At 37.9% G+C, this 13,666-nt stretch overlaps 1 protein-coding gene across 1 annotated transcript in view; it reads right to left on the bottom strand.

The window, feature by feature from the left end:
• The window catches only part of OTOGL (otogelin like), a 170,891-nt gene that overhangs the window by 34,296 nt on the left and 122,929 nt on the right, over nt 1-13,666 (bottom strand). Inside the window, 6 exon segments of the mRNA XM_065935470.1 lie at nt 791-1,005; nt 3,300-3,489; nt 9,382-9,474; nt 9,567-9,590; nt 9,840-9,982; nt 10,220-10,397. Of these exon segments, the coding sequence (XP_065791542.1) occupies nt 791-1,005; nt 3,300-3,489; nt 9,382-9,474; nt 9,567-9,590; nt 9,840-9,982; nt 10,220-10,397 (843 nt within the window).

The following is a 13,666-nucleotide window of genomic DNA, read 5'->3' as shown; positions in this document are numbered from 1 at the left end:
GCAACCCAGCTCCTGTCATACTGTTTCCTTTGCCTCGGTCTCCCTTCCTCCTCTTCTCTCCTGGCAAACATCCTTCCAAATAATTCAAATGTCTGAAACTCTGGGAAGGCTTCTAACGTGGGCTCCTATTCATCTCCGCAGTGTGTCTGTGATGAATCTGTTCACGGACTTGCCTTCCTTCCAGACTTCTGGAGAGTGAGGAGAGGGTCTGACTCATCTTTGCATCACAGGAGTTTATCACAGCACCTAGCAGGTGCTTGATACTCATAAACGTTTCACTTAATGATTCATGAGATGCTGCATCTGCTTGTCCTTTGTTTCTAACAATGGATCCTTTTTTAAACAATACGGGTTGTGTAAATATCTACCAGTCACCTAAAGTCAGGAAGTCAGAGACTAAGAGAGAGCAATTAGATTGACCATGTGGCAGATTCTATTACAAGTACACGCCTGAGAGGCCATACACCTGACAGCTGCCTGAAGCCTCACTGTCTTGGACTTTATGCTGGGTTATCAAGTAGCATTCATCTCTTTCCTCTATGGGAATTTATTCATAGGACAAAGTCTCATTTTTCTTGAAAGCTGGAGATACAGTTCATAAAAATACATGGGGGAAAAGTTAAGTTATTCTTCCTGTTCTGTAAGTCAATAAACAGTAAATGATTTTGAATTCCCCTGGGGATGAACTATTCTTAGTGGAAGAACATCATGGCAAGAGCAAGAATTTATTGGCTTTTACTCTCAACACGTCTAACACAGCAGTTCTGATTTATGGTTGCTTTCAGCTTACTTTATCATGGCATGGGATGAAAACTCTTCTATTTAATAACTCAATGCAGTGACTACAGTCATGCTCAGTACAGTTTCTCACAGGCCTTCTTGTTGTCACTTCAAATGATTTCTCAATTTCCCAGCTCTTAATAAACAATTCTATGTCTTCCATATTTGTAATGATTGTGCCATTTTGCATCCTTAGATCGTCATCTGGATCTTCATTGCAATTTCCTAAAAAGATGTGTGATGTTTAGAAGAAAATTCTTTTCACTTTAACCTAATATAGCCAGCAGCAGAAATAAATCAACTCAATAACTGCTTTAAAATGAATAAATAATTTACTGAATCAAGTACCAAATTTACGTCCTTTGACTCTAATGTTAATAGATTTTTTTAAAATTACACATGGATTAGTGTAGAGCTTTCTTAACCAAGTAAGAAAGAAACCATGATCCTAGAAGTCAAGATTTGTGAAAAGATCATAGGAGAAGAAAGAGATGATTGATCCTGTCTCAGTCCTCTTTCACTATCGCCACTATCTCCTAATTTAAGTAGTTCTTAAATCTGACGAGGTATTCTCCAAACTAGCGGGCATAACTTACTTTTTATCTAGTCAAGTGCAAAGCCAAGGGAAGTAGAGAGAAATGGACCTAGATCCTGATCTTACCTTACCTGAATTCCACTCTACTTTAAGATATAAGTTTTTCTTAATTTCTAGGACTCCTAGCTATAAAAGATATGAGTTAAACATTTTTTTTCAAGTATCAAATCTTAATCCTCAAGCAGTTATATCAAGATCAATAAGGGTTTCTGCTGCCATAGTTGCCCCACACCTGTAAATATACAGGAGACTGAATACAGCGAAAAATAAATCAATAAATAACCAAAACAAACAAACAAAAATAGAAATACCTCAAGTCAACTATACTGTAAAACAGCCGTTTTAAAAGTCTAACTCTCCTGGGGAAAGGTAATTGCTAGTAAAAACACGTTTTCATTGCCCCTGCAGCCACCACTCGTGGAGACCTCACATTTCTTTGTAGAACAAGTTGTCAATATAGACCTCCCATTCCGGGGTCCATGCTCAACTTGGGTCACTACCACTCTGTCAGGCAGCACCCTGCTTTTCTTTAAACAAACCACCACTCTCCCACTGTAGAAGTCAGGAAGTTTGGAGGGTGACCTTTGTTAGCAAAAAGGTGACCCTAGCCCCTTCTCTGTAGTGATTAGTTAAGACTCCAGTTAGCATACTGTCTCCATAAAAGCACGAGCTGACAGTAAAAGAAGAAAACAAACATGAAAATCAAACAGAAGTCACAGCACACAGAAGTGATACATCAGAAAAAAATATGCATTCCCAATGTCTCTGAGTTATTATTCAGTAATACCTATTGAATTTTTATGTACACACAATACAATGCATACTCAATAACTATATCCACAATGATAACTTAAGTCACCAGAGGAGGCTGGGCTATGTTTGGCATGCTCTAAGCAGGCAAGGACATTATCAACCATTTTAGCCAAACTTTCCACTAAAGGCTTCACATTTTTGAAGAAGAAATTTGGGTATTTCAGGCAGTTTGTTGAGAGTAAGGACCTGGTCTCTTTCTTTTGAGTCGTCAGAATCAAGCATAAGGTCAGATACTCAGGAACTCATTCATAAAGTTTTACTCAATTAATATTTAGTGAGCTTAAAATAGGTATATTTGTGCTAAGCTAATATTTATTGACGGCCTTAAACAATGTCTTCAGAGTTTTACATTAACTTTCACATTCAATTCTAACAACAATCTTGAAGGTAGATTTTACTAGTCTCATTTAAAAGATAAGGAAACTGATGTTCACTTAAACATCTGTAAAGGGGATAGCCTAGCAGACACCAGTCAAAAAAATTTTTTTAACATACCTAGAGATATTTCTGATTTGTTTCCTTTGGCTTGTAACTATGTATCTATATAAGATATTATGATATGAAACCTAAGTGTAAAGGTACATCTAGGCTTTACACTTCATAACAAAACTGGGACTAATATTCAGAACATTGGGTTCTGAGAACATACCTTTCAAGATGACTTAACTAAGCTTTCTTTGACTTCAAACTTTAAAAAGTAACTAAGAAACAAAGTTAAGTTTTTAATTATTCTATGCCTCAGTTTTATCACTTATAAATTAACACTGGTGCCTACTTATTACGGCTACTGCTAGAATCGAATGAGTTAAAGTTTGTAAAATAATGCCTGACACTTCATTAATGCTTAATAAAGATGAGATAATAGGAATGCAAACAGTATTGTAGCAATAGTGGTAAGCATGTATCTCTTAAAAACACCCAAGTTGAACAGTATTATCTTGCTTCTTCCTTTCCATTTATAGAAAGACTGTTTCCTTCAGTATTCATGTGAGGTACTGAGAGTTAGTAACATCTCTCCAATCCAAACAAAGCAGGGAATGAGGGGCCAAAGCTGTGTAATGTGAACAGAAGAAAAAGAAGAAGGAACAGGTATTTGAAAAGCAGTGCTCACCACAGAGTCCTTCTGTGTAGGATGACAAGTTAAACTGAGAGCCAAAATGAATGTCTACGATCCCCGTAAGATGAGTCCACTTTATGATTAGTCCAGCTGGAGTAGTAATCACATACATTGAACCAGAATCCTCTATGGACAGATCTTGATTTGAAAAAGGCAAAGGCACAACAACAGAATCCACTTCTACCTAAAATTACATAATGCATTTGCACCTATTAGAACAATATTTACGTTTTAACATATACCCTGTTGCTGTCAGTCTCTCAGAACTCCTAAATCCTTTTATTGCTCTTTGGCTGTGTCTTGTTATATTCAATATCTGGGGGCTTCCCAGGTGGCTGCGTGGTAAAGAGTCTGCCTGCCAATGCATGGGTTGTGGCAGGAGCCTTGGGTTCAATCCCTGGGTCAAGAAGATGCCCTGGAGAAGGAAATGATAACCCACTGCAGTATTCTTGCCTGGAAAACCCCATAAACAGAGGATCTCAGCAGGCTACAGTCCCGGGGGTCACAAAAGAGTCAGACGCTGCTCAGTGGCTAAACAATATGGCCCTTTGTTTTCTACAAAAGCAAACTTTCTTCTAAGTTATATACTATTTTAATTGGCTTCCCTCAATATATATTGATTACACTATTGCTTCCTAATATAAATTTAAGATAAAGTTTTTTTATCAGGAGGTTTTCTTTAATCTGGGTTCTCTTTTTGATCTAAATCAGTGTTTGTCTACTTATAATGCTCATAATAACCATCTGTGAGGCTTGGTAAAGATTAGGATTTTCAGAAATTCTACTTTCAAGGTTTCAGCTGGAATTTAGATTTTATATTTTTAACATGCTTTCTTTGTAATATGAATATAAGCAATCTAAGGATTTTCCTTTGAAAACAGTGCTTTAAATAACAGTGATGACAATGAACCATGAGCTATATAACTCTCAGTAAAATTCTCAAAGTTATACCTGACTAACCATCCAATTTCTAATCTTTAAATCTTCCTCATACTGCCACCCTCAAGCTGAAACATCCTTTGTCTGCTGAATTTCTACTCATTCTTTAAGATTTATCTTAGGTGTCACCTTCTCCAAAAATATCTATTTGACCCTCCTATACATGGCATTTAAATGAGCCTTATCTCTGTTCCCATGATATCTTGGTCATGACGTTAACATTTTAGCTCCTGCTGCCTCTAACTGGCAGAAAATTACATGTATGCACCCCCACACACAACTGCAAGTTACCTGAGATCAGAAACTGTTTCATTTTATCACATAAGCTCACTAAATGATTTTTTAAGTTAAAAAGATTTCAACTGAATACATGACCAATCATCAGTTCAGCCGAAGCCAAAAATAAGCCCTTCCACCCAAATGCTCACAACTATAGTGCTGACCAGGTTTAAGCTTATTTCCTACCCTCTATTATACATCACCCTTATTAAAGTCAAAGATATGTACAGATACTCTAGCATCCAAAAAAGCCATGCATTCAATTTTAAGTTTCAGTTCAGTTCAGTCGCTCAGCCATGTCTGACTCTTTGTGACCCCATGGACTGGAGGACACCAGGCCTCCCTGTCCGTCACCAACTCCCAGGGCTTGTTCAAACAGAGGGCCACAGAGTGAGTGATGCCATCCAAGCATCTCATCCTCTGTCCTCCCCTTTTCCTCCTGCCTTCAATCTTTCCCAGCATCAGGGTCTTTTCCAATGAGTCAGTTCTTCGCATCAGGTGGCCAAAGTATTGGAGTTTCAGATTCAGCATCAGTCCTTCCAATGAATATTCAGGACTGATTTCCTTTAGGATTGACTGGTTTGATCTCCTTGCAGTCCAAGGGACTCTCATGAGTTCTCCAATACCAACGTTAAAAAGCAACAATTCTCTGATGTTCAGCTTTCTTTATAGTCCAACTCTCATATCCATACATCATGACTACTGGAAAAACCATAGCTTTGACTACATGGACCTTTGTTGGCAAAGTAATGTCTCTGTTTTTTAAAATGCCATCTAGGTTGGCCATAGCTTTTCTTTCAAGGAGCACGCATCTTTTAGTTTCATGGCTGCAGTCACCATCTGCAGTAATTTTGGAGCCCAAAAAACAAAGTCTCTGTTTCCATTGTCTCCCCATCTATTTGCCATGAGGTGATGGGACCAGATGCCATGATCTTAGCTTTCTGACTGTTGAGTTTTAAGCCAACTTTTTCACTCTCCTCTTAAACTTTCATCAAGAAGCTGTTTAGTTCTTCTTCACTTTCTGCCATAAGTGTGGTGTCATCTATGTATCTGAGGTTATTGATATTTCTCCCAGCAATCTTGATTCCAGCTTGTGCCTCACACAGCCTGGCACTTCTCATGATGTACTCTGCATATAAGTTAAATAAGCAGGGTGACAATATACAGCCCTGATGTACTCCTTTCCCTACTTGGAACAAGTCTGTTGTTCCACGTCCAGTTCTAACTGTTGCTTCGTGACCTGCACAAAGATTTCTCAACAGGCAGGTAAGGTGGTCTGGTATTACCATCTCTAAGAATTTTCCACAATTTGTTGTGAACCACAAAGTTGAAGGCTTTGGCATAGTCAATAAAGCAGAAGTAGATGTTTTTCTGGAACTCTCTTGCTTTTTTGATGATCCTTCGGATGTTGGCAATTGGATCTCTGGTTCCCTTGCCTTTTCTAAATCCAGCTTGAACATCTGGAAGTTTATGGTTCACATATTGTTGAAGCCTGGCTTGGAGAATTTTGAGCATTCTTTTGCTAGCGTGTGAGATGAGTACACTTGTGTGGTAGTTTGAACGTTCTTTGGCATTGCCATTCTTTGAATTTGGAATGAAAGCTACCCTTTTCCAGTCCTGTGACCACTGCTGAGTTTTCCAAATTTTCTGGCATATTGAGTGCAGCACTTTCACAGCATCATCTTTCAGGATTTGAAATAACTCAACTGGAATTCCATCACATCCACTAGCTTTGTTCATGGTGATGCCTCCTCAGGTCCACTTGACTTCACATTCCAGGATGTCTGGCTCTAGGTGAGTGATTACACCATCACGGTTATCTGGGTCATGAAAATCTTTTTTGTATAGTTCTTCTATGTATTCTTGCCACCTCTTCTTAATATCTCCTGCTTATGTTAGGTCCATATTGTTTCTGTCCTTTATTGTGCTCATCTTTGCCTGAAATATTCCCTTGGTATCTTTCATTTTTCTTGAAGAGATCTCTAGTCTTTCCCATTCTATTGTTTTCCTCTATTTTTTTTTTTTTTTTTTTTTTTGCTTTGGTCACTGACGAAGGCTTTCTTATCTCTCCTTGCTATTCTTTGGAACTCTGCATTCAAATGGGTATATCTTTCCTTTTCTCCTTTGCCTTTCACATCTTTTCTTTTCTCAGCTATTTGTAAGGCCTCCTCAGAAAACCATTTTTCTTTTTGCATTTCTTTTTCTTGGGGATGGTCTTGATCACTGCCTCATGTACAATGTCAGGAACCTCTGTCCACAGTTCTTCAGGTACTCTGTCCATCAGATCTAATCCCTTGAATCTATTTGTCACTTCCACTGTATAATCATAAGGGATGTGATTTAGGTCATATCTGAATGGTGTCATGATTTTCCCTACTTTCTTCAATTTTTGTCTGAATTTTGTAATAAGGAGTTCATGATCTGAGCCACAGTCAGCTCCCCGTCTTATTTTTGCTGACTATATAGAGTGTCTCCATCTTTGACTGTGAAGAATATAATCAATCTGATTTCAGTATTGACCATCCGATGATGTCCATGTGTAGAGTCTTCTCTTGTATTGTTGCAAGAGGGTGTTTGCTATGACCAGTGACAAAACTCTGTTAGCCTTTGCCCTGCTTCATTTTGTACTCCAAGATTAAACTTGCTTGTTACTCCAGATACCTCCTGACTTCCTACTTTTGCATTCCAGTCCCCTATAATGAAAAGGACATCTTTTGGGGGTGTTAGATCTAGAAGATCTTGTACATCATCATAGAACTTTTCAACTACAGCTTTTTTAGCATTACTGGTTGGGGCATATACTTGGATTACCGTGATATTGAATGGTTTGCCTTGGAAACAAACAGAGATCATTCTGTCATTCTTGAGATTGCACGCATGTTGACTATGATGGCTACTCCATTTCTTCTAAGGGATTCCTGCCCACAGAAGTAGATACAATGGTCATCTGAGTTAAATTCACCCATTCCAGTCCATTTTAGTTCGCTGATTCCTAAAATGTTGATGTTCTCTGTTGCCATCTCCTGTTTGACCACTTCCAATTTGCCTTGATTCATGGACCTAACATTCCAGGTTCCTATGTAAGATTGTTCTTTACAATGTCAGACTTTACTTCCATCACTAGTCACATCCACAACTGGGGGTTGTTTTTGCTTTGGTTCCATCCCTTCATTTTTTCTGGAGTATTTCTCTACTCTCCTCCAGTAGCATATTGGGCACCTACTGACCGGGGGAGTTCATCTTTCAGGGTCATATCTTTTTGCCTTTTCATGCTGTTCATGGGGTTCTCAAGGCAAGAATACTGAAGTGGTTTGCCATTCCCTTCTCCAGTGGACCACCTTTTTTCAGAACCCTCCACCATGACCCGTCTGACTTGGGTGGCCTTATACGGCATGGCTCATAGTTTCTATGAGTTAGATAAGGCAGTAGTCCATGTGATCAGATTGATTCATTTTCTGTGATTGTGGTTTTCATTCTGTCTGCCCTCTGATGGAGAAGGATAAGAGGTTTATGGACATTCCCTGATGGGAGAGACTGACTAGAAACTGGGTCTTGTTCTGATGGGCAGGGCCATGCTCAGTAAATCTTTAATCCAATTTTCTGTTGATGGGCAGGGAGGGCTGTGTTCCGTCCCTGTTGTTTGACCTCAGACCAAACTATGGTGAAGGTAATGAAGATAACGGCGACCTTCTTCAGAAGGTCCCCTGCATGCGTTGCCGACCTCAGTGCCTCCAACCCTGCAACAGGCCACTGCCAACCCACGTCTCCGCCGGAGACTCCTGGACACTCATAGGCAAGTCTGGATCAGTCTCCTATAGGGTCACTGCTCCTAAATTTTCTGACATTTTACTGTATATAGACTTGCTTTAACACTGTTTTCAGTTCAGAATCTATGGCCTGTGCTAACAGAAGTATTTCTGAAAAACACATAACATCTCAGTCATTTTGAGCTAAACCTTTTTATATTACTTTCTTCTATTTTTGAAAGCACCATGTATATCTGAGGGCTTCCCAGGTGGCACTAGTGATAAAGAATCTGCCTGCCAATGCAGGAGACGCAAGAGACATGGGCTCGATCTGTGGGTTAGGAAGATCCCTGGAGGAGGAAATGGTACCCTTTCCAATATTCTTGCCTGGAGAATCCCATGGGCAGAGTAGCCTGGTGGGTGGGCTACAGTCCACAGGGCTGCAAAGAGTCAGACACGACTGAGCACGCACTGCACTATATATCTGAGTGAATCATCCAGCTTTCAACACTCCTATTGGGTAAGCATAATTCCTTGGGATAAAGGTTTTCCCCGTAAAATCAAAAGGCTCCCTTTCCAACTATTTAATGATGCATTGCTCTTCTCCCATTTATTTCAGTAAATTTAACTATTCTTTCATTTTTTTTTCTTATTTTACCTCTCAATCAATGGCATCTATACTTCAAAACTACTCTTTCCATTTGTTCTCTCAGTGGTCTTCATTCTGGTATTCTTGGCTGCCTGCTACTCTTTGCTCCGTATGATCCCCTCTTTCACCTTATTTCCACTTTGTCTAGTTTGAAACACTAACATTAACTCTAACATTAGGAAGTTTGGCAACTCACATTATCAAGAGAGCTTCAGAATGTTTAACATGGTGGTTTCGGTTAACCTCACAAAGGCAGAGACATTTGCAACAGTTGGCAGGTTATGGTAGGAGACATATAAGATTATGAACACACTTTTATACTGTCCGTAAAAAGAATGATTAGACATCATAGCAATGAAAATTCACTGACACGCCTAATTCCCCTCTTTTGGGAAATAACTATACTTACATAATTTCTCAGTTTCATCTAAGGTGAAGATATGTTTTAACTTTGTGTTCCTACCTTTCTTGCTATCCGATTGACAAGTACTTTATGTAGAGATGTGGTCAAATTTAACTTCTTAAAACAAAGTCCAGAGACTCTTCCAGAGGAAGCCTTCATTTGAAAAAAAATTGAAACTTTTTGGAGTTAAACATAATTTTAGCAATAAACAGAAGTAATTTACTAGACATTTTGCAAATACTCACTAGCTTTTTAAATGAGTTTCCATTCTGAAAAAAAGAAAGGTATAAAGAAAAAACACTTTAAAAACATACACTACTTGATTTTTAAAAACATTATTTGGATTAATATTATATGCCTCTAAATATATTCACTTGAAATATATTCACATTTTAAGTACCAGAAGATAAATCTCAGTGAATTCTTGAGTCCCTTCTTATTGTGGGAATACCTAATGTTGTGACATACTTCAGCTGCTGATTCATGAATAAATGACACAAGAATAAATTCTGACTTACCTGATTCATGGAACATTTTTCAATATGAGCAACTATAACTTCCCCAGGAATTCTCACTAAGATATAAGAAGCCATACTATATAATGCTGCATTATTTCCATCAAAAGTAATAATGCTGAGCTCTGACAACATGGAACACCGACCTAAAAAGCGAGTAGATTTAGTCTATTAGCTAGTTATTTGTATTACAGTAATAACTTCTCCTTTAAAAACATCTTTCAAATTGGTTTTATTATGTTTGACAAAAAGCAACTCTGAAAGTTATTGGAAACCAAAATCATAAGTCAAATGAACTTTGACTTGATGAAGTGATAGCTTCAAAAAAGTAACCATCTCCCCCAGATTTAAAATCGATTGCCACATAAGAAATGCACACTCACAGGGACATTCCCACTCGGGGCAGCAGATATCAGTGTTCACTTGAACAGGTCTCCCCCGGAAACCACAGTCAGGCATCTCCAAGGCCTTTGGGCAATGAAGAGACCAGTTGTATAGCTTCCATTCCATGTGAAGGCATATGTATTGGCTACAATTATAAACAGGATCAAATTGTTGAGGCTGTTAATAAAAAAGAAAATTAATGCATTTTTTTCCATTTTCAACTAATGTTTTAATTCTTAAATTTCCCATTCACATTGCTTATACTATACACTTCCGAAATACAAAATCTTTTCAAAAATGAACAATGAAAATTTCACAATGACTTTTGTTGAGGTATCTTCTCTAAAATACTCGGCAGTATGATTCATTTAACTTTACCTTAATATTGATTTGATATCAGAACTGCTCACATACCCAACTTCTGAGAAAACTGAAGTCTTGTCCTAAATTGTCTAGATTAGTGTTCTGTCAGCAGACTTAAAACAGTGGCAGTTGACCTTTCATATTATGTTGTATAAAGCTAGTATGATTAAGACTTCTGTTAATGTCAGTTTAAAAAATTACAACTTAATATTATCCAAATATTTCATTAAAAATCAAATGTGATATCAGTTTGGCAGTATCTGAATAGAATCACTAAAATTTATTTTTTCACATATTGCTTACAGATTTCTAGATAAAGTTACAGATTTTTCAAAGTTTATAAATTATATTCTATATAAATTATAATAATAACTGTAGCAGTGATAAATATCATACCACTTATTACACTCCAGACATTGTTCTAATTAGTCCATTTTATTTCCACAAAAACACCCTCTGAGGTAGGTATTAAAATTTTTCCCTATTTCATAGATAGGAAATCAGGTTTAAGGTCAAACTAAATTCCCCAAGTTTCATAGCTAGTAGATAGTGAATCAGAACTTAAATTCAGGCATTGCTACTCTGAAAAATCAGTGCTGTTGACCACTACTTCACACTGTATCTCAGGGAATGGAGGAAGGAAAATTAACACCTCTTTCGCACCTATTACGTATCATGCACTAATGAAGTAGTTCTTTTCATTTAAGCTCCCTAAATTTTGTAGATTGGTTTCTATCATTCCAATGTTATACGTAATCAAATTAAAAGGATAAGAGGCAAATAATTTTCTAAATAGTAAAATTATTAAGTGAGGACTTCTCAATTTAAAAGCCAAAGGTAGGCAAATAGTCAAATTCAAATTCAATCTTGCAAAATTATCTGTGTATGAATTGTATCAATTCCTAGATATTGATCCTCCTTTCCATTTAACCAAGAAAATGAAAGTGGTTAGAAGGAAACTAAAACCCCTAAACAACATCTAAACTACCTAAAGCATCTATACCTTCCACTCTAGCAAAGGATCTTTAAGCTCAGATTTGATCTACTGGCATATTTAGTCCAGCTTGTTACTCCATGTTTCTTACTATTTTTCTTCCCTTGGCTGCCAGGTCACCTGCCCCTTCCTCCATTCTCTGCTGTTTCAGTGGTTGATATCCTTTGCATGTTTGTCTTTATTTCTCAATTGTTGAAGTTGCAGTGGTCAACTCTCTTCCATGACTACACTCAATCCTTTTGTGACCTCATCTAATCCCAAAATATTAAGTAACATTTATCCACTGAGAAATATGAAAATTTCAGCTTAACTGAATCTCTGCACTACACTTCACTCGTGTTCACCAAATCTGTATGTACATATTAATAGCCTTTTGATGTCTAAGAGGAATCTTAATCTTTACATGGAGAAACTGAACTCTTGGCTATACCCACCCTAGGCCTTCATGTCCCACAATTTCTCCATTCTGATTAATATCAACTTTATCCTTCAGTTGTTCAAGGCAAAACCCTTAGAATTCTGCATGCCTCTTTTTCATTTGAGCGTGTACCTGCATGTTAAGTCACTTCAGTTACATCTGACTCTTTGCGACCCTATGGAGCCTGCCAGGCTCCTCTGTCCTTGAGATTCTCCAGGCAAGAATACGGGAGTGGGTTGCCGTGCCCCCCTCCAGGGAATCTTCCTGATCCAGGGATCAAACCCGAGTCTCTCATGTCTCCTGCACTGGCACATCGGTTCTTAACCACTGGCGCACCTGGGAAGCCCCTTTTCATTCACACCCCATATCTAATTCCTCAGCAATTTCCATAGCCTCTATCTTCAGAATAGATCCAGAATCCAGGCATTTCTCACCATCTTCACTACTATCACCAGCAGTCTCTCATCTAAATTCCCGCAATAGCCTCTTGTAACTGCTTCTACTGTCTCTTTACACCCTACTCTCAACACAGAAGCCGAAACGATCTTGAAAGCAATCAGATCATACAATTCCTCTGCTCAAAAATCTCTGTTTGCTCTTCCTAAATCACTTAGAATGAAAGCCACAGTCTTTACAATCATCCACAAGGCCTTACGTAATCTATTTCCTACTATCTTACTCTGGACTTACTGCATGACCTCCTTGCTACTCTTTCATTGTTTTATGATGTTAGCTACATTCTCAGTTCAGGGCCTTTGCACTTGCTGACCCCTCTGCCTGGATTGCTCTGCATGGTTCACTCTCTCAGCTTCTTCAGATTTTTTCTTTAAAGTAACAGTTACTCTATGAATGAGGATCAGTGAAAATCATTTCATTGAAAATAGTTTTATTTTTCTCCTGAGCAGCAATCTGTAATGTTTTGCATAACTTGGCAAATTAATTTTGCTTATTGACTACTTTAGAATCCAATACAATGTAGACTCTGTAAAAGCAGTAATTTACCTGAATACCTCCTAGCCAGCAATAGTGCTGAATAAATATCAGTTGGATAAATAATTGGTTTATCAGAACAAGTGGCATATTTGGAGTAAGGAGATAATTTCTCAAGTATCAGCCAAGACAATTACTAGCTCTGGGATCCAATGACCTTATCTTTTTTGCTTACTCGTATATTCTCATCATTTTGCACAGTGCCCCAGTGGTTCAGCAGGTAAAGAATTTGCCTGCAATGCAGGAGACACAGGAGATGCAGGTTTGAGCTCTGGGTCAGGATGATCCCTTGGAGGAGAAAATTGCAACCCACTCTAGTATTCTTGCCTGGATAATCCCATGGACAGAGGAGCCTGGTGGGCTACAGTTCAAAGGGTTGCACAGAGTCTGACATGACTGAACGTGTGCACAGATCAACAGATGGCATATAGTAGCTGCTTAATAAATATTTTTGAATGCCTAATTTACAGAGGAACCCAAAATATACCCTTTATTATTATAAAGAATTATCATCGTTGAACAATTATTAACTAATCACACTTAATTATTATTATCAAATGAATAAATTATCTAAGTAATAAATCAATAAATGAGAATTAAGTTAACACACATAATTATTATTACACCTAATTATCACAAAATTATTGTTATTAAGGAATCATCTTTAAGACTTCATTTGCA

The sequence above is a fragment of the Muntiacus reevesi genome, chromosome 4 (genome assembly GCF_963930625.1).
Source record: "Muntiacus reevesi chromosome 4, mMunRee1.1, whole genome shotgun sequence".
In the NCBI taxonomy this organism is placed as follows: domain Eukaryota; kingdom Metazoa; phylum Chordata; class Mammalia; order Artiodactyla; family Cervidae; genus Muntiacus; species Muntiacus reevesi.
Note: the sequence above shows the minus strand (reverse complement) of the source record. Positions and strands in the feature narration are given on the sequence as shown.